This window comes from Chanos chanos, chromosome 10 (assembly GCF_902362185.1).
Source record: "Chanos chanos chromosome 10, fChaCha1.1, whole genome shotgun sequence".
Taxonomy (NCBI): Eukaryota; Metazoa; Chordata; class Actinopteri; order Gonorynchiformes; family Chanidae; genus Chanos; species Chanos chanos.
The window spans coordinates 6,350,841-6,375,840 of record NC_044504.1 but is presented as its reverse complement, the minus strand read 5'-3'; the positions used below and the strand labels follow the sequence as shown (position 1 = coordinate 6,375,840).

At 42.8% G+C, this 25,000-nt stretch overlaps 2 protein-coding genes across 3 annotated transcripts in view; both read left to right on the top strand.

Annotated features, from left to right (window-relative positions):
- gtf2e1 (general transcription factor IIE, polypeptide 1, alpha) overlaps positions 1 to 2,033 on the top strand; it is a 12,950-nt gene extending 10,917 nt beyond the window's left edge. Inside the window, exons 3-5 of the mRNA XM_030786947.1 lie at positions 1 to 46; positions 785 to 1,026; positions 1,483 to 2,033. The exon at positions 1 to 46 is cut by the window's left edge and continues 156 nt beyond it. Coding sequence (XP_030642807.1) covers positions 1 to 46; positions 785 to 1,026; positions 1,483 to 1,946 — 752 coding nt within the window. The 3' untranslated portion in view covers positions 1,947 to 2,033. The remainder of the gene's footprint in view (positions 47 to 784; positions 1,027 to 1,482) is intronic.
- Positions 2,034 to 22,770: 20,737 nt separating this feature from the next.
- Positions 22,771 to 25,000, top strand: part of stxbp5l (syntaxin binding protein 5L) — a 126,015-nt gene continuing 123,785 nt past the window's right edge. For both annotated transcript variants that reach the window (XM_030786490.1, XM_030786489.1), the window contains exon 1: positions 22,771 to 22,938. In XM_030786490.1, coding sequence (XP_030642350.1) covers positions 22,771 to 22,938 — 168 coding nt within the window. The remainder of the gene's footprint in view (positions 22,939 to 25,000) is intronic.

The following is a 25,000-nucleotide window of genomic DNA, read 5'->3' as shown; positions in this document are numbered from 1 at the left end:
ACCTCCTGGAGCCTGAGCCTGCTGAAATCCCCGCCCTGAAACAGAGGTCTGCCTCTTTAACCAACCAATCAGCATGCTGCATTTTATAATCCCACCCCTGTCAGTTCTGATACTCATAATATCAAAACACAGTTTTTTACTTTTTATGGTCCTGTCCCTGCACTTTTTAAGAAAAAAAAATCCCGATAAATTGTATTTACTACCCAGCAAAGGTTTTGAACTGGCCAATAAAGATTCATGTTATATTATGTACATACAGTACTTGGATAGACCTCATGGTTATAGCTGCTTCTTAGGCAGGCATTTTGTTTGTTTGTTTTGTTTTTGTTTTTGTTTTTTTTGCCTTGCCAAATAAATTTAATCTCTGCCAAGTCCAGACCCGAAGGGCTCCTTCAGTAATAAGATCAAGTGTGTTCTATTAGGCCTAGAACAGAAATCGTACAGGAACGCTTCTCTTCAAGAGAAAGATTTCCTTGTGTATTACAGGAATGCCACTTCACACTTGACTGTAAAATCAATCCATTAAGCAGATTATATGGTGAACCAGCCAGTTTTTCTTTGTGTTGTATTGGGTATTACTTTAGCTTCTGTTGCTGTGGCTTTCCCAAATTTGGAATCAAACCGATTCCTAGTTACCATTCCAAAAACACATCCCGCTTCCGTCTCTAAACTAATGCCAGAGTGGCTTCAGCGTCCTATAGGCAGGCAGTGGACTCTGATCAAACATGGAGTGGCTGGTTGTTAGAGGTTTCTGTTGACCTGTCCCTTTTCCTCCCCCCTGCAGTCGGGAGCGGGCGTCTCAGGCGGCGGCAGCGGCGGCGGGCGCCATGCCCAAACGCGAGCAGTGGCAGTCGAAGGGGCCGTCGTACGCGGACCTGTACACGCAGAACGTGGTCATCAGCATGGAGGACCAGGACTCCCAGAGTAGACAGGCCATGGAGAGCAAAGCCCCCAAAGAGAGGCCCATCTGGCTGACGGAGAGCACCGTACAGGGAGCCTACAGCGAGGCCGACACGCTCAAGAACCGTATGGAACCCAATTCTCTCTCTCTCTCTCTCTCTCTCTCTCTCTCCCCATCTCTCTCTCTGTGTCCCTCTCTGTCTCTCTCCCTCCCTCTTTCTCTGTTGCGTTCTTTCTTTCTTTCAATTCTGTCTCTTTTTGGACCGCCGTTGGTCCTCAGAGTTTTAGTCTCTGCAGAATCTCATTACATACGCATTGGTACTCCCTGACCTTTAACAGAAAAGGAGCATTTTTAGATTCTCATTTTTATCAAGATTTATTTTATGTATTATTAAATTCTAAGTCTTTTTTTCTGTTGTGGTAAGATCTCTGTTAGCCTCGAGTAACGTGACATTAGTAATGCTGACCTGTTATGGTAAACCTACCTGCGTAGCATTGGCGTGTTATCTCTGCTTACCTGGCTCTTATTTAATTTATTGATTTGTTTATTATTATTATTTTTTTAAATTTTTGCCTGTGTAGCTGGAGAGGACTCGGTAGAAGCCCAGGAAGGCGCGGCAGGTCGCGGCACGGCGCAAGACGAAAACGAAGAGGTCATGCTCGCCCTGCTCATCCACGAGAAGAGGGGCGGAGCCGGCCCGGCCCCCGGGGCGGCGGTCTCCATGGCGACGGCGTCGGCGGCCAACCCCAGCGACTCGGAGAGCGACACCAGCGAGTCGGACGAGGAGTCCCCGATGCGGGGCCCGGCCCACGCCGCCTCGTCGTCCCTCCTCAGGGCGGGGAGACGGGAGGAGGAGGAAGAGGAGGAGGAGGAGGAGGACGACTTCGAGGAGGTGGGGGACGAGCCCGTGGTGATGGTCGGGGGACGTCCGTTCTCCTACCGGGAGGTGAGCCAGCGGCCGGAGCTGGTGGCCCAGATGAGCGCCCAGGAGAAGGAGGCATACATCGAGATGGGCCAGAACCTCTTCCAAGACATGTACTTCTGAGAGGGCTCGTCATCCTCTCTCTCTCTCTCTCTCTCTCTCTCTCTTTTCTGCACACTCATTTTTCCTAATTCTAGATTCTATTTTCTCCCTCTTTCACTATGTTCCTTAACCCCCCCCCCCCCCCCCCCCCTCGCTCTTTCTCTCTCTCTTTCTCTCCCTACCTTTGTCTCTTTGTCTTCAGGGTGTCAGAGTCAGCTTGCCTTTAATCCACCTTTAAATCACTCGCTGTTTCCTTTTTATCCGTTCATTCTGGCCTCCTCTCTCTTTTTTTCCCCCTCTGTCCACCTTTGCGTGTTCCCTTCTCAGCGGAGGTATGATTTTGGTTCTTTTGGAAGAGAGACTCAGATGAGCTCGTGGAGTGCGAAGCATTGTGCCTGAGAAAGGGGCCCCGGCCGAGAGCTTTAGGACTGTTACAGTAGAGCTGCTCTACCTGAGACTGCCTGTTTTCCTCCTCTCTGTCACTGAGATCCTCACTCCAGAAAGGAACCGCTTTAGTGCCAATGGGTTAGTGTCTACCCCAAAAAACCCTCAGAATACACACTCTCTCTCTCTCTCTCTCTCTCTCTCTCTCTCTCTCTCTCTCTCACTCACTCATTCACTCTCCCACTCTCTCTCTCAGACACACACTCTCAGACATACACATTCATGCGCAAACCATTTCCTAACCATCTCCTAATACATCTTTCTCTTCTCTTCTCTTCTCTTCTCTTCTCTTCTCTTCTCTTCTCTTCTCTTCTCCTCTGTATTACCAAACACTTTCTCTCTCCTCTCTTTCTAGCAGTATTTAAAGAAATCTACTTAAAAAAAAAAAAAGTACCTGAGAGTTGTTAGGTGGCCGTCAGTGAGGTGCTTTGGGTCTCAGCTGACTGTCCAGTGGTGTTATGACTTTCATTCTCTTTCGCTGGTTGTTTTGTGTTTAATAATACAGAGCGTCTGGTTTTAGGCTCTCTGCTCTCTCCAGGCTTGTGAGGAAATCTTGTTTTTTAGGTGACTGGTTTATTATGGACTGACTGACCACGTGTTTGTGGATGTAAAAATGAAGCCTTTTACAGCAATAAAGCACTGACACTGAACTGAATGTGTGTGTTTGTGTATGTGTGTGTGAGTGTATTTCTTACTATGCCAGACAAAATGCATCTGAGATGATGATTTTAACTGATTGATTCATGAACTGATTGAATGATTTGATTGTATTTTGTGGCAGATAATTGACTGAGGTTCTTATTTGATTTGTGATTTAATATGTTTCAATGTGTTTGCTCTCAGAGCTGACATAGTTGGTCTTTACAGAGAAAAAGTTGATCATTTAAAAAAATAAAAGACTGACGTGTTGTCGATCTGAAGCAGGCAAAGAAAGAGAGAAACAGAGAAAGAGAAAGAAAGAGAGAGACAGAGAGAAAGAGAGCTGGAAGTCAGTCTGTCACTTCAGATTAGTAGAGCCAGAGCCTGCACCGGTGTTGGGACAAGGTTGGGACCCTCTCTTGAGGGTTGTGAACACACACACACACAGACAGAAGACAGAAACACAAAGACACACATAAACATGCCAGCTCTTAGTGCTACTAGATATGACACACATAAACACACTTGTCATGGGTCATGGCACCACTTTGGGCTACTTAAACGAGATAAATAAAAAGCAAACACACAAAAAGTTTTCTTTTTCTCTTTCTCTTTCTCTCACGCAATAATCACACACACGCACACACGTACGTATTGGCTCACAGAGCAGGTTTCACCAACAAAGCCAGGATGTTTCATTCGAGATGAAGGGAAAACAGTAAATTAAAGAGTCATTTAGCTTTGGTATTCCCTTTTTTCAGTTTTTAAATATTGTCATAGACTGCTTACTCCCCCCCCCCCCCAAATATGCCAAATTTACTTAGTCAAAAAAAAATCTCCCATTCTCTCATATGTAGACACATACCCCCCTCCCTCTCTCGCTCTCTCCCTCTCTCTTTCTCTCAGCCCCTAGCCCTGAGTGTCTTTTCTGCATCACTCTATACCCTTTCCAGATGGCTGTCCTTCTAAATCCTTGTAAACTATAGGCTTTATGCACCTTGCCAAAGAAATATACATGCTAATGGGATTGTAATAGAGAATGTTTTATTGGCTTCTCCATATAAAGGGATCTGTCATTTCATCTCGGAGGGCCCTTTGAATCTTAATGAAGTATTCCAACAGCTAGAGAGGCCAGGGAGAACTGTCCTGGGACCAGCCTCCTCTTTATTGTCTCCTGTTTTATAATCTGGGTGCAAAACCTGGAACTAAACGGTTCAACTGTGATGTTGAACCGGGAGCAAAATTCAAACCATGCCAGTGAGGTTACTTCTAATGTTTTTCTTTTCCCCCTGTCATCAGTGAAGAAGAAATACAGCTGTAGAGAGTGTGGTTTTGCCTCATTTAAAAAAATATTTTTGCCCTCTTTGTTCATATAACTTTTGTCTTCTTTTCCATTTTTTTTTTTTTTTGTCATTATGAATGTTCTGTGTATGAATGCTTTTTTTTTCCCTTTACAACAATTGTTTTCCTGCTACAAGAGTCTTAAATGAATGTTTTTTCTTTGTGATGGGCAAAATCCAGAAGATTGTTTTTTTTTCAAGTGATTGTCAAATAGTTGTAAAAGTCTAATGGACTGTACTGGTCAGTGTCGTGACTGGATCTTTTTGTGGGATACATTCGTGCGCTTTGACATTCACACAGAAAGATGAACTTGTTCTATGACAGAACACAGTCAGTCTCCACTTTCTTAGCTATCTTTTACATTTTATCTGACGTAGACTCAACCAAACATGACATAGATTCAAAATCAGATGTATTCCGTATTTAAAATTGGAGCTGACCAGTTGAATTAATTTCTGTTCTGCATTTTGCATAACAGCCATATTTTCCATCCACTTTCATAAGCACCTGCACATAGACGGTTACCCAAGGTCAACACAATGACAAAACAAACAGCAGAAACTGAGAATGAGTTTACAGATAATGTCTGAGAAAAAATATCATTGTTTAAAATAAGGGGCAGGGTTGCATTATGGCTGGACAAAACTATGGTCATGACACTTTTAGAAGAATTATTTTAATACATTTAAGAATTATTCACCTTTACCTATAGCCTGTGTAATGTAAGTGTAATACCTAATTGTTTATAAATGCAGACATATTCAAAGATGGTACTAGACTGGTCCAGACTGACACAGATGAATGAATAAAATACAGAAAGAAAGAAAACAAAACGCAACGACAGAAGGGTTTTTTTTGCTCCAGCATGTTGGACTGGGACCTGTCTGTGATTACCCCCACCCCACCCCACCCCACCCCACACCACCCCACCCCCAGCCGCTGATTAATGAGACAGTTAGGAGCCACGACTGTGGGTCTCACCTTCAGACACCCACCCTTCACACTGGACTGCCATCGATTAACGAGTGGAAGTGGAGGGGGGGGGGGGGGGGTCTGTCCAGAGCGAGAGAGTCGCATAAAAGGACAGGAACCTCTTTCATTCCCATACGCTGTTTAATTAAACTTAATAAGCTTTCATGGCACGGAAGAACAAAAAAATAAAAGTTGTCATTTGACTGTTATACAAACTGATTTTATTCATATGTGTGTCAGTAAATCATTTGTCTTAATCTTTAGGTCAAATTCTTTTAGAGAGAAAGAAACAGAAAACAGTTATGAAGAAAAGCTGAAAGGATTAAGCTGGTGATAGCCGCTTTTATTATCGTATTGGGTGGGGTCAGTGTGTGTGTGTGTGTGTGTGTGTGTGTGTAAGAGCTGAAAGCTGCAGCCCTTTCGTATTGCCTGTTTCTATTAAGTCTGTACATTCAGCTGTGGAGGTTTATTTCTGGACCTGATGGTCAGATGTATTAAATTAGACCAGGATACGACTACCCTCTGCACTCATGCGCACACACACACACACACACACACGGAGGGGGTGAGAGAACGTTGAAGAGGGTCTGTCCTCATTTGAAAGCCATTGCCCCTTTGTTGTTCTGGTCTTTTCCTCTGAATCCAGCACAAACGCATTTTTTTTTCATCCAGAATGTTCTATACACGTGGCATGGAGGCGCTGAATCCAGACCACCCAACACACTGCTGAAGGGAGCTGATTTTTATTTTATTCAGTTGAAAGTAAAAGAGGTCAGGACACTCACACAGTGTTCTCACTCCATCACTACATGTGCCTGTGTCCCAAATACTGCACAAATACTGCACAAATTCCCAAATACTGCACAAATACTGCACAAATTCCCAAATGCTGCACAAATACCCAAATACTGTACAAATACTTCACAAATACTGCACAAATGCCCAAATGCTGCACAAATACCCAAATACTGCACAAATGCCCAAATACTGTACGGATGCCCAAACTGCCAGAGAACCTTCTGCAGTGCCAGAGGAAACAGCAGTCTGGTTCCTCTCCTGTTGGTGTGAGTGTGTAAATCTCTCTCTCTCACTAATTTTCCTCTATTTTAGTCACAGTTTCTCTCTCTCTCTTTCTCTCTCTCTCTCTCTCTCTCTCTCTGTCTCTCTCTCCCTCTCACTCTCTCTCTCTCTCTTTCTCTCTCTCTCCATCTCACCAATCTCTCTCTCTCTTTGTCTCTCTATATCTCTCTTACTATCTCTTCCTCTCTTTTTCACTGGTATTGATGGCTTCTAATTATCGCTCAGATTGATGCCATTGACTCCCTCAGAGTCCCCCCCTCCCTCTGTGTGTGTGTGTGTGTGTGTGTGTGTGTGTGTGGGTGTGTGTGGGTGTGTTCCAGTCACAGTGACCTCAGGACCTTAAATAAACAGAAGCTGAGACGTCTGGAGTTTCACGCGTTACTCTGATGCAGTATTGTACGTGTCTCCATTTAAAAACTCAGTCAAGTTGTTTTTGAGCCCACGGTGTTGCTGAATCATGACTGCACTGGGTCAAGCAACAGGATCTTTATGATGAGTCACTCTTTCCAAAGTCTGTCATTCAGCACGAGTATGTGTGTGTGTGTGTGTGTGTGTGTGTGTGTGTCACTGCTCTTTCTCTCAGGAGTCTGAGACTCTTAGTGTGTGTCATAACAACATGTCACCCCGGCCCCCCGTGACAAGGACCTGATGGCAGTACAGGGGAGAGATAGTGTAGACGAATGATGGAGGAATGCACTGACTTTCCTTGCCCAAGGGAACATGTTACCTTAATATCACCCCCCCCCTCCCTCTCTCTCTCTCTCTCTCTCTCTCTCTCTCTCTCTCTCTCTCTATCATACACACAGTTCTCACACAGTTTATCAAGCAGCTGTAAGTGTGCGTGTGTGTCATTTATATTGCTGATTTTTGGGTTGGGTTTAGCTGTTACTATAGACAAGACCAACATAGAGTCTAAGGTCCAAACAGCAATTCAAGTCTGAACTGGGTTTGAACGACATCTGACACAGTCCTTGTAAAAGCCCAAAGCAAATTCACATCTCAAGTTCTCAGGGAAGTAAGTCCTTACTCTGCTGGCCAATGCAAACATATATCCTGTTAGCATGATCTCTGGGAAATCTGAGAGGAACCATCAGCAATCATAGTGAGTGATTCATCTTTCGTAATACTGACAGAGAAAGAGCGAAATGTGGAATGGTCACTTTGTGTTAGGTTTTTCTAAGCTCTTCACCACAGTATTTACACCCTGAGAAACTACATATGAAATGATTTTGTAATTTAACCATTGAAGAAAACTTTGAAGCGTAAGATGATCTTTGAGGGACCTGCAGGTCAGGGGAATGGTCTTCAGCATGGACGTTTTCACAGCCATGTTCACAAAGCTACTGTAATCCATCCTTTGGCCTTAGAGGCAGCATGGAAATCTGATGAGTCTAGAGGTCAAAAAGGATGATCCTTCCATTAAACAGAGTTGTTCTTGACGGACAGAATGGGTGGGAAAGATAAATAAAGCGTGATGGACAAAAAAAAACCAAAAAAAAAAACAAAAACAACGGATGAGCATTTTTTTTTTTTTTATTTTGGCTGACATTGAGTTGAAAGCACTAACGGGCAGCTTTTACGTCTAATGAATGTTTCATCTTTTCTTCCTCTCCTCTGTTTGTACTCATAGTTCTCTGGCCAGCGTGGTTTTTTTTTTTTTTTTCCCTCTGGCATGCCGTCATTTTGAAAGGAGACACTTTCGCTGCGAGGAAGACACAAAAACATTTTGTGTATGTTAATGTCCAGTCTTAGCACAGCTCAGCCATAAACGTCTAAAGGGCCAAAATTTGACAATTTTACTTATGATCCCTCTCCCTTAAGCCTAGATAATCCACACACACACAAACACACACATATACACACACATCTATATTAGTACATGTAGGTATATTAAATGTATAGGAAATGATGATTATTGTAGCATTTTGAAAGGTGGCAAATGTAGCTTGTGATGTGCAATTACAGCTCATCCACTGGCTTGTGTTAATGTGAAGAACATGGAAAACTTTGGAAAAACATTCTTATCATCAACATCCATAGGTTTGTCTAAAACTGTAAGCTTACATCTGCAGCTTAGTTTATCTATCGGTTAATTGGTTAACTGTTCAATCTTGGTTAAAAGGGTTAATTTGTTAATATTTAAAACTGGAAACTCCTCTAATTGTATGAAACGGATAATAGAAGTTTCCTATTTATGACAGTGATGTAGGAGCCTTCAGTGTAGGACGCTGACCAATCAGGCCTCGGCGAGACCCTCATGCTTGACTGAAAGCATTAAGAGAGCCTTTCAGTGGAAAGGTACTTTGCAAATCCTGTGTGTTCAATGAAACGGAGGTGAGTGACCGCCCGTGGGGAGCACTGTGTCGAGTTTATCTACCAGCAAGCCGACATGCCTTCAGGCTGTGTTGGTGTGTGTTAGTCTGAAATAGTCTTAATCTGTGGGCATGGCGAGAAGCGAAGGAAAGAGAACAGGACAAAACAGAACAGAACAGAATAGAACAAATGGAAGGATAGCAACAAAGTACAACCTCTCTCTGTTTCTCTCTCTCTCTCTCTCTCTCTCTCTCTCTCTGTCTCTTATACTGGTAAGCCTCCATGACCCTTCAGCAGATGCCAAGAATGACATTACCAAAATCCCATAGCATGACCCACTGGGAATTTTGTACCGTACTGGTGGTGAGCTTGTTTTTCCAATATAAGCACGCGATGGCTGCCCATGAATCTGGGAACAGGAAGTGCACAGATACTCTTACTAGGAAACTAGCAATCTATTAGCCCTTTTCATGGAATCTCTCTCTCTCTCTCTCTCTTTGTCTCTGTGTGTGTGTGTGTCTCATATACATTTGCAAACACAGTGTAGAGCGTATGGACGCAGGATGATAATGAAAGCAGGAATCCATTAACCTCATTTAGTTGGGCAGATGCTATGATGATGGTGATGAATAAGTTGTTTAGTGGGATGGGACAGCTCATGTTTCTGGGAGGGGATTGGCTTACCTCTTCCTTATTTCCAACCAAATCACATAATCTCCGGAAAGATGGGGAAACCAGTGTGCTTTTTCGCTTTGGTGTCATTACGGCAGCTGGAAGGTCATTCGGTCCCCAAACATCCCCTCGTCTCATACTCTCTCTTTCTTTCCCTCTCTCTCTCTCTCTCTCTCTCTCTGCTTTGCCATCCAATTGGAACAGCTTTGGAATGAGTAAATGGATGGTGCAATTATTTGATGTAGGGGTTCAAATGCTTTGGCTTTTATATTTGCCCTTGTTGTGCACTCTGTGTGAGAGCCTGAAGTGTTTTTGTACATAGGAAATATGTTTGAGAGAGAAAGAGAGAGAGAGAGAGAGAGAAAGAGAGAGAGAGAGTGTGAGATGAGGTGACAAACTGGTGACAGACTGGTGTCACGCTCTACCCAGTAGAGCTGCCATATGTCCAATCAGGAAGGAAAGAGATTGAGAGAAGAGAAAGATGAAGCGATGCGCAGGGCTAGAGGAATGATTTGTGCTGAGTTATGACCCCAGATCACAGAAAGCATTCATTCTCTTTGTGAAAAGAAGTTCCTACCATCAAACTGCATCCTACTTTTGAGGACAGAAAGCAAATACAGAACTCTTCCTGTTACATTACATAACTTTTTAGCATTTACACTTTATAAGTGGTATTAATATTTATATTGCGTTCTAGTATAATTTTGAACAAATTGATGCAGATGTGTAATTGGCATGACTCACATACTGAATTGGTTTCTTTTAAACGATGAGTATTAGTCATCTATGATCAGATATTATTGCGGCTGCTTTGTGTGCAGAGGGGAGAAGACATTCCACATTAATTTTACCCAATTAGACAAGAGCACAGATCAACAGGATTAAAAGATTAATTACAATCTGACTGAACACCAAACATGAACTGAATCACTTTCCCCCTTGATTGCGTTCTCACCGTAGACTGTCATTTTGAAATCAGGACATCTAGACAGACGGTTTTATCCTCCGTGAACCGCTCAAACAGAAGATCAAATGTGTTTGACTTCATTGTATGATTTTCCAACTCATCAGTCAATCAATCAGTCAATCAGCCAGTCTGCTAATCAATCAGACAATCAGGTGTTTGACCAACTGATCAATATAGTAATCAGTCAGGACTTATTGGCTTGTAAATAATGGAGAAACTGTGAATAATTTACTTTTTAACTTCACTCACTGGTGATGTCATTGTAGGGGTCTAAAAGAACTGTAGTATCATGCAAAATTAAATATATAAATAAATATGTGTGTGTGTGTGTGTGTATCTCTCTCTCTCTCTCTCTCTCTCTCTCTCACACACACACACACACATACAGACTGATATTCAGAGGGGTACAGACACATAGCTGTCTGATTGCAGGCTTTTAAATGAAATTGAACATCAACTGATGTACATTTCCACAACAGCTTATTCCTGCTGCGAGATTTTTGTTTTTATTTTAGTACACTGGCTGCTAGACCTCACAATTACACACATGTGCTCACTCACACACACACTCACACTCACACACAGACACACGCGCACGCACACACACACACACACACACACGCACACACAGACACAGACGGCGACACAAGCCGATCTGCCAGTCTGATTTATAGTGTGGGAACTAGAGGTGGCATGTTAGATTTATATGAGCAATGCAGGCTTCCCCATTTCTTGTTAGTCATTACCACAGTCCAGCAAGTGATTGGGGGATACAGCTTAACCATGACCTCCGGCATGCTTAGCATGCCAGAGGTAAAAAAATGATTTCCACCCGTGGAGCCAAGCCCTGTGGGATAAAGATTTTTATCGGAGATGTTAAAGGGGTGACGGGATGGATGAGGAGTGGCGAAACGTCGCTTTGCAAGGACGACAATGTTCTTTTTTTTTTTTTTTTTCGCTTTTCATGTCAGGTCAGACGTTAGCAGTGGTTCAGATTGACAATTAACCCAAAAGAATGATGGAAGGTCTTCACGAGGAGTAGAATGTAGAATGGACTAGAATGTGCTTTCATATGTATTCCTTGCAGGGAGTGGAGGTGGAAGAGAACACTCGAAAACCAAATAGTTTATTTCGCCGATTGGTTTCATGCCATGTCTCACTGATTTAGTAACATTTACATCTACGCCCACACGCCAAGATAAAGGAAATTCATCATAAACATCGCTCATTATAGTCAGTAGAAATGAACCAAACTCTGGGGGTTGTACTTTTGAGTTGTTTCTGCCTGCAGGCTTTGCTATGCTAACGCTAATCTGCCAGAGAGCTGTCTTACTGTATGAATTTTGTATGTTCAGTGGATTTGTACCAAGGGAGAATGTGAAGTGGAACATCTTGGAACATCTGCTCTATGAACGATAATTGAGGGAGGAATTGAACTGATGAATAAGTTCATTCAGTGCAGCCTTCCCTCTACTTCATGAAATAGCGCCATTCAAAGATGCATTTTTCCATTTGCTAATCAACTGATTGGCATTTAAGTTGAACAGTCACACTCTTTTGCTCTTTTTAAAGTGAAGAAGAGAAGGCAGCGGTGATGGCTAAAAGTTCACGGCAGATTTGAATGATTGTTCTCATTTTCCATCTTTCTTTCTTTCTTCCTTTTTTCTTCCTAACATTTTGTGCAGATGCTCTCTTGTAGCGATAATTTGCAAAAAAAAAAAAAAAAGAAAAAAAAAACTTAAAAGTGAAAAGAATACGCCTGCAGGGAAGGAGGGAGGAGGAAAAAAAAAAAAAGACAAATGTTGATGAAGGCTTTTGTAATGGATTCCTGTGTGTGCCAGTAAATTGCCTAGAGGGTGAAAAACTGATAAGGCAAAGAAACCGCTGCGTTCTTGCGGCCCCACCGCTTGACGGATACCAGAAGAGGATGCGTAATGAATCTAAAAACTCCACGAGAATGTCTCATCATAAATGCAGATCTCTAAACTAAAAAAAAAAATTATTCATTTTTATGTGGTTCTACTACTGCAAAATAAATCTTTGGACTTCCCAGTATTTCATAGCACGTGCCTAACGAAATTAGGAACATAAAGATAATATTCTGGGTTGTCATGGTGAAGTAATTTAAACCAAGCTCTTGGTGGGTACTGTGAGCAGAGAAGATAATCGAGTAACTTAATATTTAAACAAACATCAATATTGAGGTATGAGCAATCTGCTTACTGTTGGAGATGTGTGAATGTTAGCACAGAAGCTAAAAACTAAGAAGTTCAGTCACTGATAGCTATTACCAAGACCACTGTAACCAGGTGGTAGACCTGTGGAGCTTAGTTGTTATTAGAGAGGCTTATCTTAAACTTGAAACATGTCTCTTGAACAGTTTGTCACAATTTACATATTGATTTAAACACAGGAGGTCATTCTATGTGTTTTCCAAAAACATGGTTGTTATTTGTAGTCTGCGTAGTCCATAATGGACCAGACTGAAAAGGAATTACAGTATATTTCAATCCCTGTTAGACTAAGTGCAGTCAAAACCAGCCAAAACAGCACTTTTCTGCGACCTTGAATGACAAACATGGCTTGGATTGGGCAGGTGTTTTGTGGTTGGTGACATTTCTGAAAAACATTGCCCATTTCTCCGCGAGTGTTTGCTGAGTCCTCTCTCACACAATACATTAGCCGCTCTGCCGTCTGGTATCAACCGTCGCTCGTAAGACCAGTCCTCCATAAGGCCCTGCACTTTGCCACAACCCTGTTACCTAGCAACAGAAAGATGTACACTGAGACAAACATCTGGTTGAAGAGAGAGACAGTTGCAGGGGAAGAGGAATTTACACCCCGTTACACTGACGGGAGGAATTGAGAAAACCGATGAAGGCCCCATTTAAATCAATCGGTCAGCCTCTCGAAGCATGGGTCAAACAAGGTTACGTCTTCAATTTAGCATACACCTAAACACGCACATACACACACACACACTCTATAGGCACATACAAAGACACACATCTCCGAGTTTCCGAGCACCATTCTCCAGTGCTGATAAATGAGAACATCGGCGTACTCTTGAGAAAATGACAGGAATCAGCTTCTTGCCAGATCACTGTAGCAAGCAAAAACAATCATAACTGTAGACATAAGCAAAAGTTTTGACTGTAGAAAATAGACCTGAAGAGAATTCCTTAAGACAATGAAGAGGGAAGAGCCTTGTGCCTTTGCTCTGGTTTGTCTAGACGACTAATCCCACAAGCAGAACAGAGGCAGTTTGTGAATTGTGCTGATATGTTTATGAGTGCTTAAATCTATTCTCAACTCATTATCTCTGCCTAGACCAGTCCGACGAGCCAGAAAAGGCCAGTGAAGTTTTATTTCTAAGTCCTGTGTTTGTCAACGTTGAATTCAGTTGGCTCTAGGATTACTTACATTTTGACCTCTATTGAGTTGATGGCATTAATTGAATTGATCCATGTCAGGAGAGTACACTGAACATACTGGTTAAATTGACTGACCAGGTGAGCATGTGGAAAAACACCAGGGGCCCATAGCAAATCTCACAGGGGTACATGTGTCCTCATCAGGGTTGGAATAGATACCTCTGCTCCTGCCGGGAGCTGGGAGTCATTCACTAACACTAGACACAAGCTTAATGTAGTCTGTATTAAGTCTGTCTTGCTGATGTTTTTGTTCTGCACTTCCGTGATGCTGTTTTTAATCTAAAGACTTTCTACTAATTCTGACTTAATGTTTACATTCATATGTCATGTTTTTGCATTGATGTTGATCTTTTGGCTGTGTCATGCTGATGACAGGTGTCAGGCTTATGTGTGTGTGTGTGTGTGTGTGTGAGCTAGTTTAGGTGTGCGTGTGTGCATGAGAGAGAGAGAGAGAGAGAGAGAGAGAGAGAAATGTTCATTCCTCTGAGAGTCTTAGTCATAGTTATCCTGTTTCACACCATGAAACACACACAATGCAGCCCTGTAGGATTACTGTCACAAAAAGAGGGACAGAGATAGCGGGCAACAGAAGATGGGAGGGAAAAAGAATCGAGGTTGCTCTGTTCCGCCGTTGAGCAGATTTACTGTTGTTACGTTGTAAATGCATATGCCAAAAATCCTGTTGAATTGAAAGTACGATGATGAAGATGTCAGCTTATTTCTCTTCATCATGACTGTTCCATTAGTGGAGAGGAATGACAAAGAGGAAAAAGGAGAAGAAGACAAAGTTGATGGAGATGATGATGATGATAATGATGATGAATAAGATTAAACGGTTGATGACGATAAAGAGGTGGATGAAGAAGAAGATCTATCTGATGATGAGGTGAAGGAAGATAAAGAAGATTAAAATGAGGATGGAGTTATTATTGATGATGGTAATGAAGAGGAGGAGGAAGAAGAGGATTAAATTGTTCATGATGATGGGGATGAGGAAGATGACAAAGATGACAAAGATGATGATGATGATGATGATGATGATGTGACTGATGCCCTTTTTCTTTACTGAATATTGTGATCCGTAATCTGAAGTATGTCCTCTGGTTAGAATCCAAAGTAACAGGAGAAGATCTGAGATGCTGAAGCATAGAGGTTGATTACTACATTGGATGAATTTCTCTAATTCAATCAGTGCATGTAGACTGCCGCATTGTTCCTCTTATAAACAGTGAGGGGGAAAAAAACAGACAGACAGAGAGATCCAAATGATGTTCTGCTTTTCTCCATCCTTTCATAGTGAGCTGAGCCCACCGTAAAGAGCCTGAAGACCAGCCACGCCTGACCACTCTCTGGTGGACGTGTAACCACTGCTGTTTGTCTCTTAATATTTTCTCATCTGAGGTCTGATGTGGTTTATTTGGCTGAGCCTACATTAAGAGTCTGAAGTGGCCAGCTTCAAAAGAGAGCTTCACATCCAATAAGAAGAATGGAAACGGCTCTCTCTCTCTCTCTCTCTCTCTCTCTCTCTCTCTTTCTCTCTCTTCCTCTCTCTCTCTCTCTTTCTCTCTCTCTCTCTTTCTCTCTCTCTCTCTTCCTCTCTCTAAATGAGCCTGTCTATTTTACTCTTACCTGGACCTGTTAAAAAAAAAAAAGTCTCACAGTACATGCACCCATAGAATATTCTGGTGATCACTTGTGTAGACCTAAAACTGACACTACAGAGGAAGAGGGGATCCACATGAGATAGCTACCATATATACAATTTGCCACGATACGCCCAGTAACTCTTTAGACATCCCCTGACTGATCAAAGTCAATGCAACGCTGAACAGTAACACATTTACCTTAACAAAGGTACCAGCATCTACAGGGGCCTTGTCGCCGGAATCTGTCACATCAAAGGGATTAGCAACCAGAGCATAGACAAGGGAGTTCCCCTCTCCCTCATTCAAGTTTTGGGTAGATTAGGAAATGTTGTCAAAGACACTACCTGCTTTCCACACCAGATATGAAACCGTAGACTTATCTGTTAGAATCAGACGTCATGTTTGACGTTTTGTGTTGTTGCAGCTACATGATTGGAAAGACAGGAAACATGGTAACCTAAGGCCTGCTTACACCGGGCAATGCTAGAAGAGCATGTGAGATATCCTCAGAGAGCTAAACTTGTGGCGGAAATCAGGAATTTGTGGAATGAGTGAGAATGGTGTGTGTCCAAACCACCACTTACAACATTCAAAATGATGGGACTCATTTAAAACCGATTTTCTTTGATGAGGCAAAATAACATTTGAAGAAAAAAAACAAAAAAATAGCAATCCAAAAAAAACAATCAAATCAACTTTCTGTTGTTATGTTGTTTTGACTCCTCTATAATTTCTCTGACTCAGCCCAGAGTGCAGTCTTGGACAAATAGGGTCTCGACCTTAAAAGCTGCTTTTTTGTTTTGTTTCATTCTAATTGTTTTGTTTTTGTTTTCTTTTTTTTGTTGTTTTCAAGTACGCTTTAGGGTTGTTTATTCTTTATTTCCCTCCGGTTACAGGAATATTTCTTTTCCCTTGCCTTTTTACCCATGTGTGAGGCGTGACTTTAAACATGGTGTTTTCACGCCAAAATAGGATGCTCATAGCCCCCTCCACTGAGCCAATCAAGCGCCCTGTTAATGACGGGGGTGCGTTTACCAACCCATTTATATGCAAATCAGAATGATTCCCCTGGGATATGCCCCTCCCCCCAACTTTCTCCACCTCTTTTTTTTCCCCCGCCAGCGTTACTCAATTACCATGCCGATCTGATTTTCTCTTTTTCTCCGCCTCCCCCCCCCCCGTCTTTTTTTTTAATTGATTGATTTCAATTACACTCTTCCCTTTAGCGAGCTGGACCTGGAAGTATTGCTTTAATGGAGTCCTCATCAGTCCAGGCAGTGTGGTATTCAGTGGCATATAGGCCATCAGAGTTAATGGAGCCCGGGTCAAACGTCAGCATGGGAGGGAAAAGAAGGCTCTTTTATCCACTGAACCGAACAGGACCCCGGGTTTCCAGTGCCCATTCGTGTTTGAATACTGTGCATTACCGGGCCGGTTTCCATTTATCTACACTTAATTACAGCTATGACAAAACATCTTGTACTCTTGTGCCTAACTCTCTTCAGTAACCTCTGCCTTGACGCTCACATCTGTGGCAAAGTTGTGAGGCGTTTCATACATCCACACCATTATCGGCCGTCTTCGCTGGTACCGACCTGTCAGCTTTGAATCACTCTCACCTCTTCCACCTGGATCATAGTGTGGGTATTGATCAAGAGTGACGCTGGACTGTTTAAATAAAAAACTGCTCTTTTGTCCAAACACACTCATTTTGAAACATAAACATTACGAGCGTTTGTGTGGCCGGTCCTGATGTTTGTTTGTTTGGCTACTGTACTACTGCTGTGTCCTTAAGAAGCATATTTGCCCTTTTGGACGTATTGGTTCATAATAAGTCTCACATCAGTGTTTGTCCCTACCTTAGTCAGTTTTTCAATCAAACAAGTCATCTTCAAGTTATGCTTGTGCGAGTGTATATGATTGTGTGTATGTATGTATGTGTTTGTATGTACGTATGTATGTATTTATGTATGTGTATGCATGTATGTATATATGTTTGTATGTACGTATGTATGTATTTATGTATGTGTATGCATGTATGTATTTATGTATGTGTTTGTATGTATGTATGTATGTGTATGCATGTATGTATATGTGTATGTATGTATATATGTATGTATGTATTCCTCTTTAATACTCTGAATTTCCTTTTCTTCACTCTAGTCTTACAACTTCTCTTCCTCATACGTTTTACCCTGTTTTAGATCTACTCTCGCCTTGCTTTTTCTTTCATCTTTCGTTTTTCCCTCTCTTTCACCTCACCCCTTTCAACATTCTGTTGTCTCTCGCTTTTTTAATGATAAAGGTCTCATCCCTTTTCTCAGTACATCTCTGTCAGAGAACCTTCTAGATTTGGAAAGACTTGACTCCTCAGGAGAGATGGACTAAAACAATGTCCTCTCCAAAAAAGCGGGACGAAAAAAAAAAGAACAGGTCGATATATACCAGAACATAGGAGTAGCTAGAGGATTCTGCGTGACACGGTGAGTTACACTAACTTTTCGTTAGAGAGTGTAGAGGGAGGCTGAAGCAAAATATGGCCTAACTTCATATATAAAGCAATGGATATGGCCTCACTTTTTAAATAACACACAGTCTTTATTCAAAAATGCAAGCTGTCACCAAGAGGAAAAAAAAGAGATGAATTTTTACTTTGTGCCTGAGATATGTGTGTAGTTTTAATGATTTTTCTTCCTCAAATGAGAATTTCCTTGATGAATTTGGGGCTTGGTTTAATCTCAATGAAAAGCAATAAGGATAGTTACATATGAGTGAGTGGCGATATTTGGCCAGTGTTAGCGTCACTAAGGATTGATTTACGGATATAATCATTTTTCGCCCTGTGCTCTCTCCCTGAATAGATTTCAGAACAATATCTCTTATCAGTCTGGTAAACTATAGTGATCGGTGATCATTATTCATTTGTAGCTGTGTGTTTGTGTATGTGCGTGTGTGTGTGTGTGTTTTGTGCACATTCAAGACCAGGCTATCCTCTATCTTATTGATCAGGTCGAGATCAATAATCCATCTTGCGTCCAAAAACTGAATCGCTCGAATTTTCCTATTCACATAAGGGTACGGTCACCTTAGCAACAGTATGACATATTAATTAACAGAATCCAGTTCAGTCTCCTCATATCTTGCCTAATTGAAACACAAATGCCTCGTCATTCGCAGCGCTGCCCTTTTTGTCGAAGGCCTTGATTGGGGGTGGGGAGTGGGGGGGTTGGGCAGATCCTGATTGTTGCTGGGAAGCAGCTAGAAGGACAGGCAGACAAAGGCTTGAGCTGACAATTACATTTTAATAATCATATTCAGCTGAACCAAACCCAGGAGTTGATTTACGACCCTGACAGCTGTCGCGTGTGTCCTTGTGAGAATGGGAATGTTCTAGAAAGAAGTCTCTCTGTCTCTTTCTCCGTCTGAAAAGGAGTGTAGAAAGAAGCCTCTGCTATTCTCTCTGATTTGGCAGATGAAAATGCATTTGTGAATATATGAATAAAACATGTGCGTGTATGTGTGTGTATATGCATGTATACACATATGTGAAGTATGTGTATATATGTGTATGTGAAATATTTGTTCAAAAAGTACAATGTAACTCTGTTACACACACACACACACACACACACACACACGCGCGCCCACACACACACACGCACACACACACAAATATGTAGTAATTAAATTAATCTCTTTAATGGGGGTGAAGAATACGTAAGGTTGACAGATTTGATCATCCAAAGTGAAGGATGCCTCTGGTTTCCCTATGTGTCCTGTATCCAGGAGTGGCTCAGAGGTTCACGTAATGGGGTAATCTCTCTCTCTCTCTCTCTGTGTGTCTCTCTCTCTCTCTCTCTGTGTGTGTGTGTCTGAGTATTCAGCACTGCCCTTTGTTCAGAAATAGCTTTTCACCTACCAGGTATGTCAGCTTTCATTAGCATTTGAGGATCACATTAAAAATGATCTGGCCCATGAACCTTCCCTGTGGCTGCTTACAACTTTTAACTATATGTAGATAGATAGATAGATAGATAGATAGATAGATAGATAGATAGATAGATAGATAGATAGATAGATAGACAAATGGAGATTAAATCATCATTTGAAATGTATTGATTTTAAGAAGACATGTATGCACATGTATACTAGCGTATTTCACCTTCTCCATCAACTCCTGATATAGCCTATACATATGCACCCCACTTTGACTGACCCTTCAGTCTCTACCTGACTCGGAGCCAATTGTTTTCAAACATGCGATGCAATCTCTGATTAAAAGCATGGGTGTGATTGACATAAGACCATGTTTAAAATGAAGCCCAGTTATATCCCTCAGAAATACTCAAGACCGTCACACTAATGGTTGGCCATGGCTTCTGCATAAACTCAAAATTAACACTACTGTCCCATCAGTAGCAGGAGCATTAGAGGGAGGCTAACAGACTAATGTAATTGCCACCTGTGCTTTCAGTCTGGAAACAGGTGAAAAAATCTATACACTGTCTTTTGTCATGTCATTGTTTGAATTAGACTGGTTTGATAATCATATGGCATTTGTTGTTAACAGTTGCGGGTGACTTGAAATTTACACAGGAGGCTCCAGAAAACATGAGTACATCCACAAACAAACAAACAAACAAACAAACAAACGCGCACACAAACACACGCCGAATCCAGATCTGTTTGGATCGTACGTGCGGTGAGTAAAAAACAAAAACAAAAAACAGTCAGCCTTTCATCTAGACCACACGATCCCTTTCCACAACTCAATAATTGCGTTTTACACCAGAACTCCTAACGACGCTCCAACTCCTAATCCTTGTCTGCAGGTTCGAGGCTGAAGATTAGTGCGGTTCCCCTGCCGTGCGGCGTGCGCCTGCCGCTGTTGTCTTGGCAGCGCCGCTATCTCTGATGCTGTTTGCCCCGAGGGAGCGATGAAGAGGATTATTTTGCTTTCTTCCTCGCCCCCCCTCAATCCTCTCAACGAGGGGATTTCTTCTGTAATACATCCAACAAGCGACAGAGGGTGGAACAAAAAAAAAAAAAAAAAAAAAACCCTTCATCCCGGTTGAGTTCTTTTACACCACACAATCTTGAATCGTGATAGAGTATAAAAAAAAGGAGTGATTGTAGTATGTCGTGCATGTACGTTTCTCTTTTTGACTCATTTGGAGATGGATTGAACGCAGATGTTATGTTTGAACTCGAACATGAACCATTTCACTCTCTCCGGAGTTTGGCACACTTTTCCGAGCACAAGTAGGGGGAAAACATATCTGAAATTCATGGGCGCCCACTAACAGTTTCTGTTACAGTTGTAAAAGTAAGAAAATCAGACACGCCTCTGTAAAGAGGAAGAGGCAGTCAGCTCTAGGTGAATGGCAGTTAACTCAAACTGACTTAAAACCTAACTCAAACCAAGAAACTAAAAACATTTTCCAGACACATCTGACCTAGAGTGTGCAGGACCTGGATGACTCTGCGCTGAACTGTGTGGTATAACCCAGCTTTAATATTGTTGGCTATTTGCAGTGTAATACAGGCAACCCTTGACTGTTTACATTCTTCTCCTCATCCTCCTCCTCCTGCTCATCATCATCACAAGCATTATCGAAATACACTATCAAATTTTTAAACTTAAACGATCAATAAAAAGACTTTGGCTGGCATTAACACATAACTAAAAGTATTGTGACTCCTGACTCCTGATTTTGTGATGAATGAGTAGATTGTAGCTGGCATATTCAACTTATCCGTCCTCCTTTCCTGACTTCTATCTGCCGAGAACACAACATAAGAACGGTAGAACAGCGCGCAGCTCTGCTCCGTGGTAAGCATGGCCGTGGGGAACGGAGGCCAGTGATGTAAGCGCTTATGCAATCTGCATCCGCGAGACTCAGTCTCTCAGGGCAGATCGCTGGAACTGTACACAATAGCGCCCCTCGCGAGGCCCTCGACCGTATCATGGTATATATACAGGAAGCGTGCAAAGTTCCCCACAACGTGTCGTCTCCCCTTTTTGGTTTAGAAATTCGGTGTAAGAGTGTGTCTGCCAAATTAAATAAATAAATAAATAAATGGGCCGCGTTGCCGCGGTTGTAAGACCATTTATCCCTCAGTTGTCGAAGCACCGACCTTAAATAATGAAGAAAGCGTGCATAAGCCAGTCAATCCTAACCGTGCTCATGCACGTTTTGCTACGTGTACCGCTCGCTACCAACTTCAGCAGGGCCAGCACCGGCCCGCAAGCAGTTGTCGTGCCAGTTGTGCGACCACTCAGGACGCACACTACTCTTACGCACACAGGCCATTATCGTTCGCTGAGGGATGAGGCTTTTTGGTTGCAGATGGGCTTGTTCCGCTGGTGAACAAGCAGACGAAGTTTGATTTCATCTGTGTTTTTAATCACCATTCACAGTTTATTGGTTCTAAAGCACGTTGCCCAATCCGAGACGAAGGAGGGCGGGCAGACGACGATACAAGCAACAAGAGAGGGGCGGGACCCTCGCGCGTTTGTTCTTTCAGTACCGTGGACAGCGACTCGCGCTTGACTGCAGGAGAGACTGAGGGTGCGAGACGAGGGTTGCACACCAGAACGCAGGATTTGTTCACCACCTCTCTTCTCCTCCCTCATGACTGCTCATTTATGAGGGACAAATCATCTTTACCCTTCAGCCCTAAACTAGGTGTATTTCTGTCTCAGTGAAACGCTTTATTACTTGTCTCTGCCTTTGTTGTTTTGTTAGAGGAAGACAGCAGCGTTTCGCTGCGGCGTGGCTCTCTCCCTTCCCCTCACTTGGAGTCCGGTGGCTCCAGAGCAAAACAGTAGGTGAGCTCAGTCAGATTTAATTTTGAATATTTATCCGTCAGTAAACGCTTTACTCTTTACATTTGAATGAGATATCATGTAATTGTTTTATTCTGCTTCTTTAGACTGCGTTTCCAGCTGGATAGCGTTCCATCCTACATGAGTAACATGAAGTTTCTTAGTTTTTATCAAGCCCTAGACACGCTTTAATGCGTAATAAACCTTTGCGCGCACCACACGCTTTCTCTGTTGCCTTTGGCTCTGCTTCAGCGCTTGGAAAGAGACGGTTCCCCGATTCTGTTTTGCGGACATCAGTCTTTAAGTAGAAGATGAGGTCCCTGTTTGACACTCCAAATTGCACTTAAAAGCAGAAGTGGGATCAAGAAGCCACCGGTGCTAAACCGTCTTTCAATTCCCCAGGGGGTCTCCAGCCTGCTTCTCCTATGTCGTTTTAACCGCCGCAGCGGCTCATATTCCAAAGGTTGTTTAAGTCATATTCGGACAATAGTAAGACATTCGGGGCAAAATGAAGAAGTTCCGAAAGGTGCTGGATGGTTTGACCACCTCCTCTCCGGTTAATACTGGTGGCTCACCGTCGTGCGGTAGCGCGGCCGGGACTCCCACTGCAGCACCGACTCCTCGGGAGCTCGAGATTCAGGAAACGTTGGTGTCGGAGAACTTTCAGATCTGTAAGGTGAGTATTATTAATTGACCTGCTCAAAATCTACTTACTATTAGAGTTTCCTTATGGCGTACCCAAAATGACAAAATGGTCAATTAGCGATTGACTTTGTGGCTCCGGCCGTTGTTGGGGCAGTTGGGTGTGAGATTTGGAGGCCGTGGTGTGTGTGTGTGTGTGTTCTGAAGCGTACATATGCAGATTGGCACGCGCAGCATAGTACGGCGTTGTTAGGCAGCTTGTGTAAAGTTTGGACAGTTGAAGACCCGCGACCAGCCCCGCCCCTCTCCAATATTCTAACATCAGCGTATTCCAAAGTATTCCTGTCTGTTTCGTCTTCTTTTTCACTTCCCTACCTTCTCAGTCCCTACTTTTTTTCTGAAATACTAACGAACATGTTTTCTGAACTGTTTAAACCATCCTGAACAGTGCAACTGTTTAAAACCATCCTTTTCACAGACTGCTGTTTAATTCCTTAACAATAGTAACGTTATTTATGTCAATACTACTTTCATGATTTTAGGGTACGGCCAGAATGAAGTGGTGGGAAGTTAGCCTGACACTTCACCTTACCCAGTCTAACCTACTGGAGTTCACTTCCCCTCCACAAAAAACCACTGCCTTCTCTTGTTTTCTCTGCTGAGAACCCGCACAGTGAGAAATTGAGGGAGAGAGAGAGAGAGAGTGAGAGAGAGGGAGAGAGAGAGAGAGAGAGAATTTACGTTAACGGTAGAGCGGTCCTTTGCTCAATGAATCATTCTTCATTTAAGGGAGGATAAAAGTGAAAGAGAGATATTAACATGTTCCCGGGACCTCATCTGTTCCGCAAACAGCAGTGAGTCGCCGAGAGTTGATGGAATCGATGACATAACCGGTACCTCTTCCATTACATAAAAAGTGAGGAGCCTGCAGTAGTCTTCGGGCTGATGTGATTTTCGTGGAGCTATTTTTAGCTGGCTTCCGCGCCCATTGCGGCCGCCTGATGGGGTGTTTGTAGCTGACTGCAGCGATTCTGCTTCGGTTCGACCCGGCTCGGATCGGAACGAAACGGAGAGGAAAGGGGAGGGGGGTTGAATTGGACTTAAATTATTAATTGTAGGACCAAGCCAGCCCGGCGCTTTAGTAAAACGATGGAAATGGTGGAAAAAAGGCAAATACAGACTATTATGCACTTTCAGGCCTGGAATGTGCTGGAAAACCGCACATCACATGCTTAGTGTTTTTCTGAGTCTATTTAAAATAGTACAGCTGAGAAATGCCGTTGTTAGTTTAAAATAAGTGTGTTTCTGCTCTGTATAATTTCCTATGGGAGCGAAGAGTTTACTAGAGCACTACGAACCACTGTAATTGCTTTTGTTGCCACATGCCGAAGGTCTCGAGGTGTAGCATTTATTTTATTGAAATGCTGCTCTTTTTGATTGTTCGAAAGGTACTCTTGAACCGTATCCACGGAAAGGCGTTCCGGATAAGACAAGGTAGCTCCCGAGAAAATGCTGATCGGTTGGTAGTGGCAGTGTCCAAACTACACATGCCCTCAGATGAGTCTCGTATGCTGCAAGCAGACCGTGCCATTGTCGCAGCATTTACCTTGGCCCCACCTCCCTCTCCTCTCGGCGGGGAATACTGAGTGAAACTCTGGATGGTTTGGGATAGCCTCTTGTCTTCAGCAATATTGATTTCAAACCGTCGTGATAACACCTCCAAAGCCAGCTTTAACGCAATGTCACTCTGTGTCTCACGAGCCGTCAGCGGATGCGGGATATTATCGGACTGATCGCATTGTTTTATTCTTCGACAGAACAGATTAGATTAGATTAGCGCAGCTCACAAAAGGCAATTTTAGATAGGTTATTACTGTGCACCCACAGACAGACAGACTGAGACAGAAAGAGAGAGAGAGAGAGAGAGAGAGAGAGTGCACCTTTGTCTCAAAGGTGCACAGTCTGTATAACTATCTATCTGTCCGTCTATCTATCTATCTATCTATCTATCTATCTATGAGAGAGAGGGATAACAGTGACCTCCATGGCAGATGAACCATCATGTGATGGTTTGCCATGTTCATGTCCTACAGCAG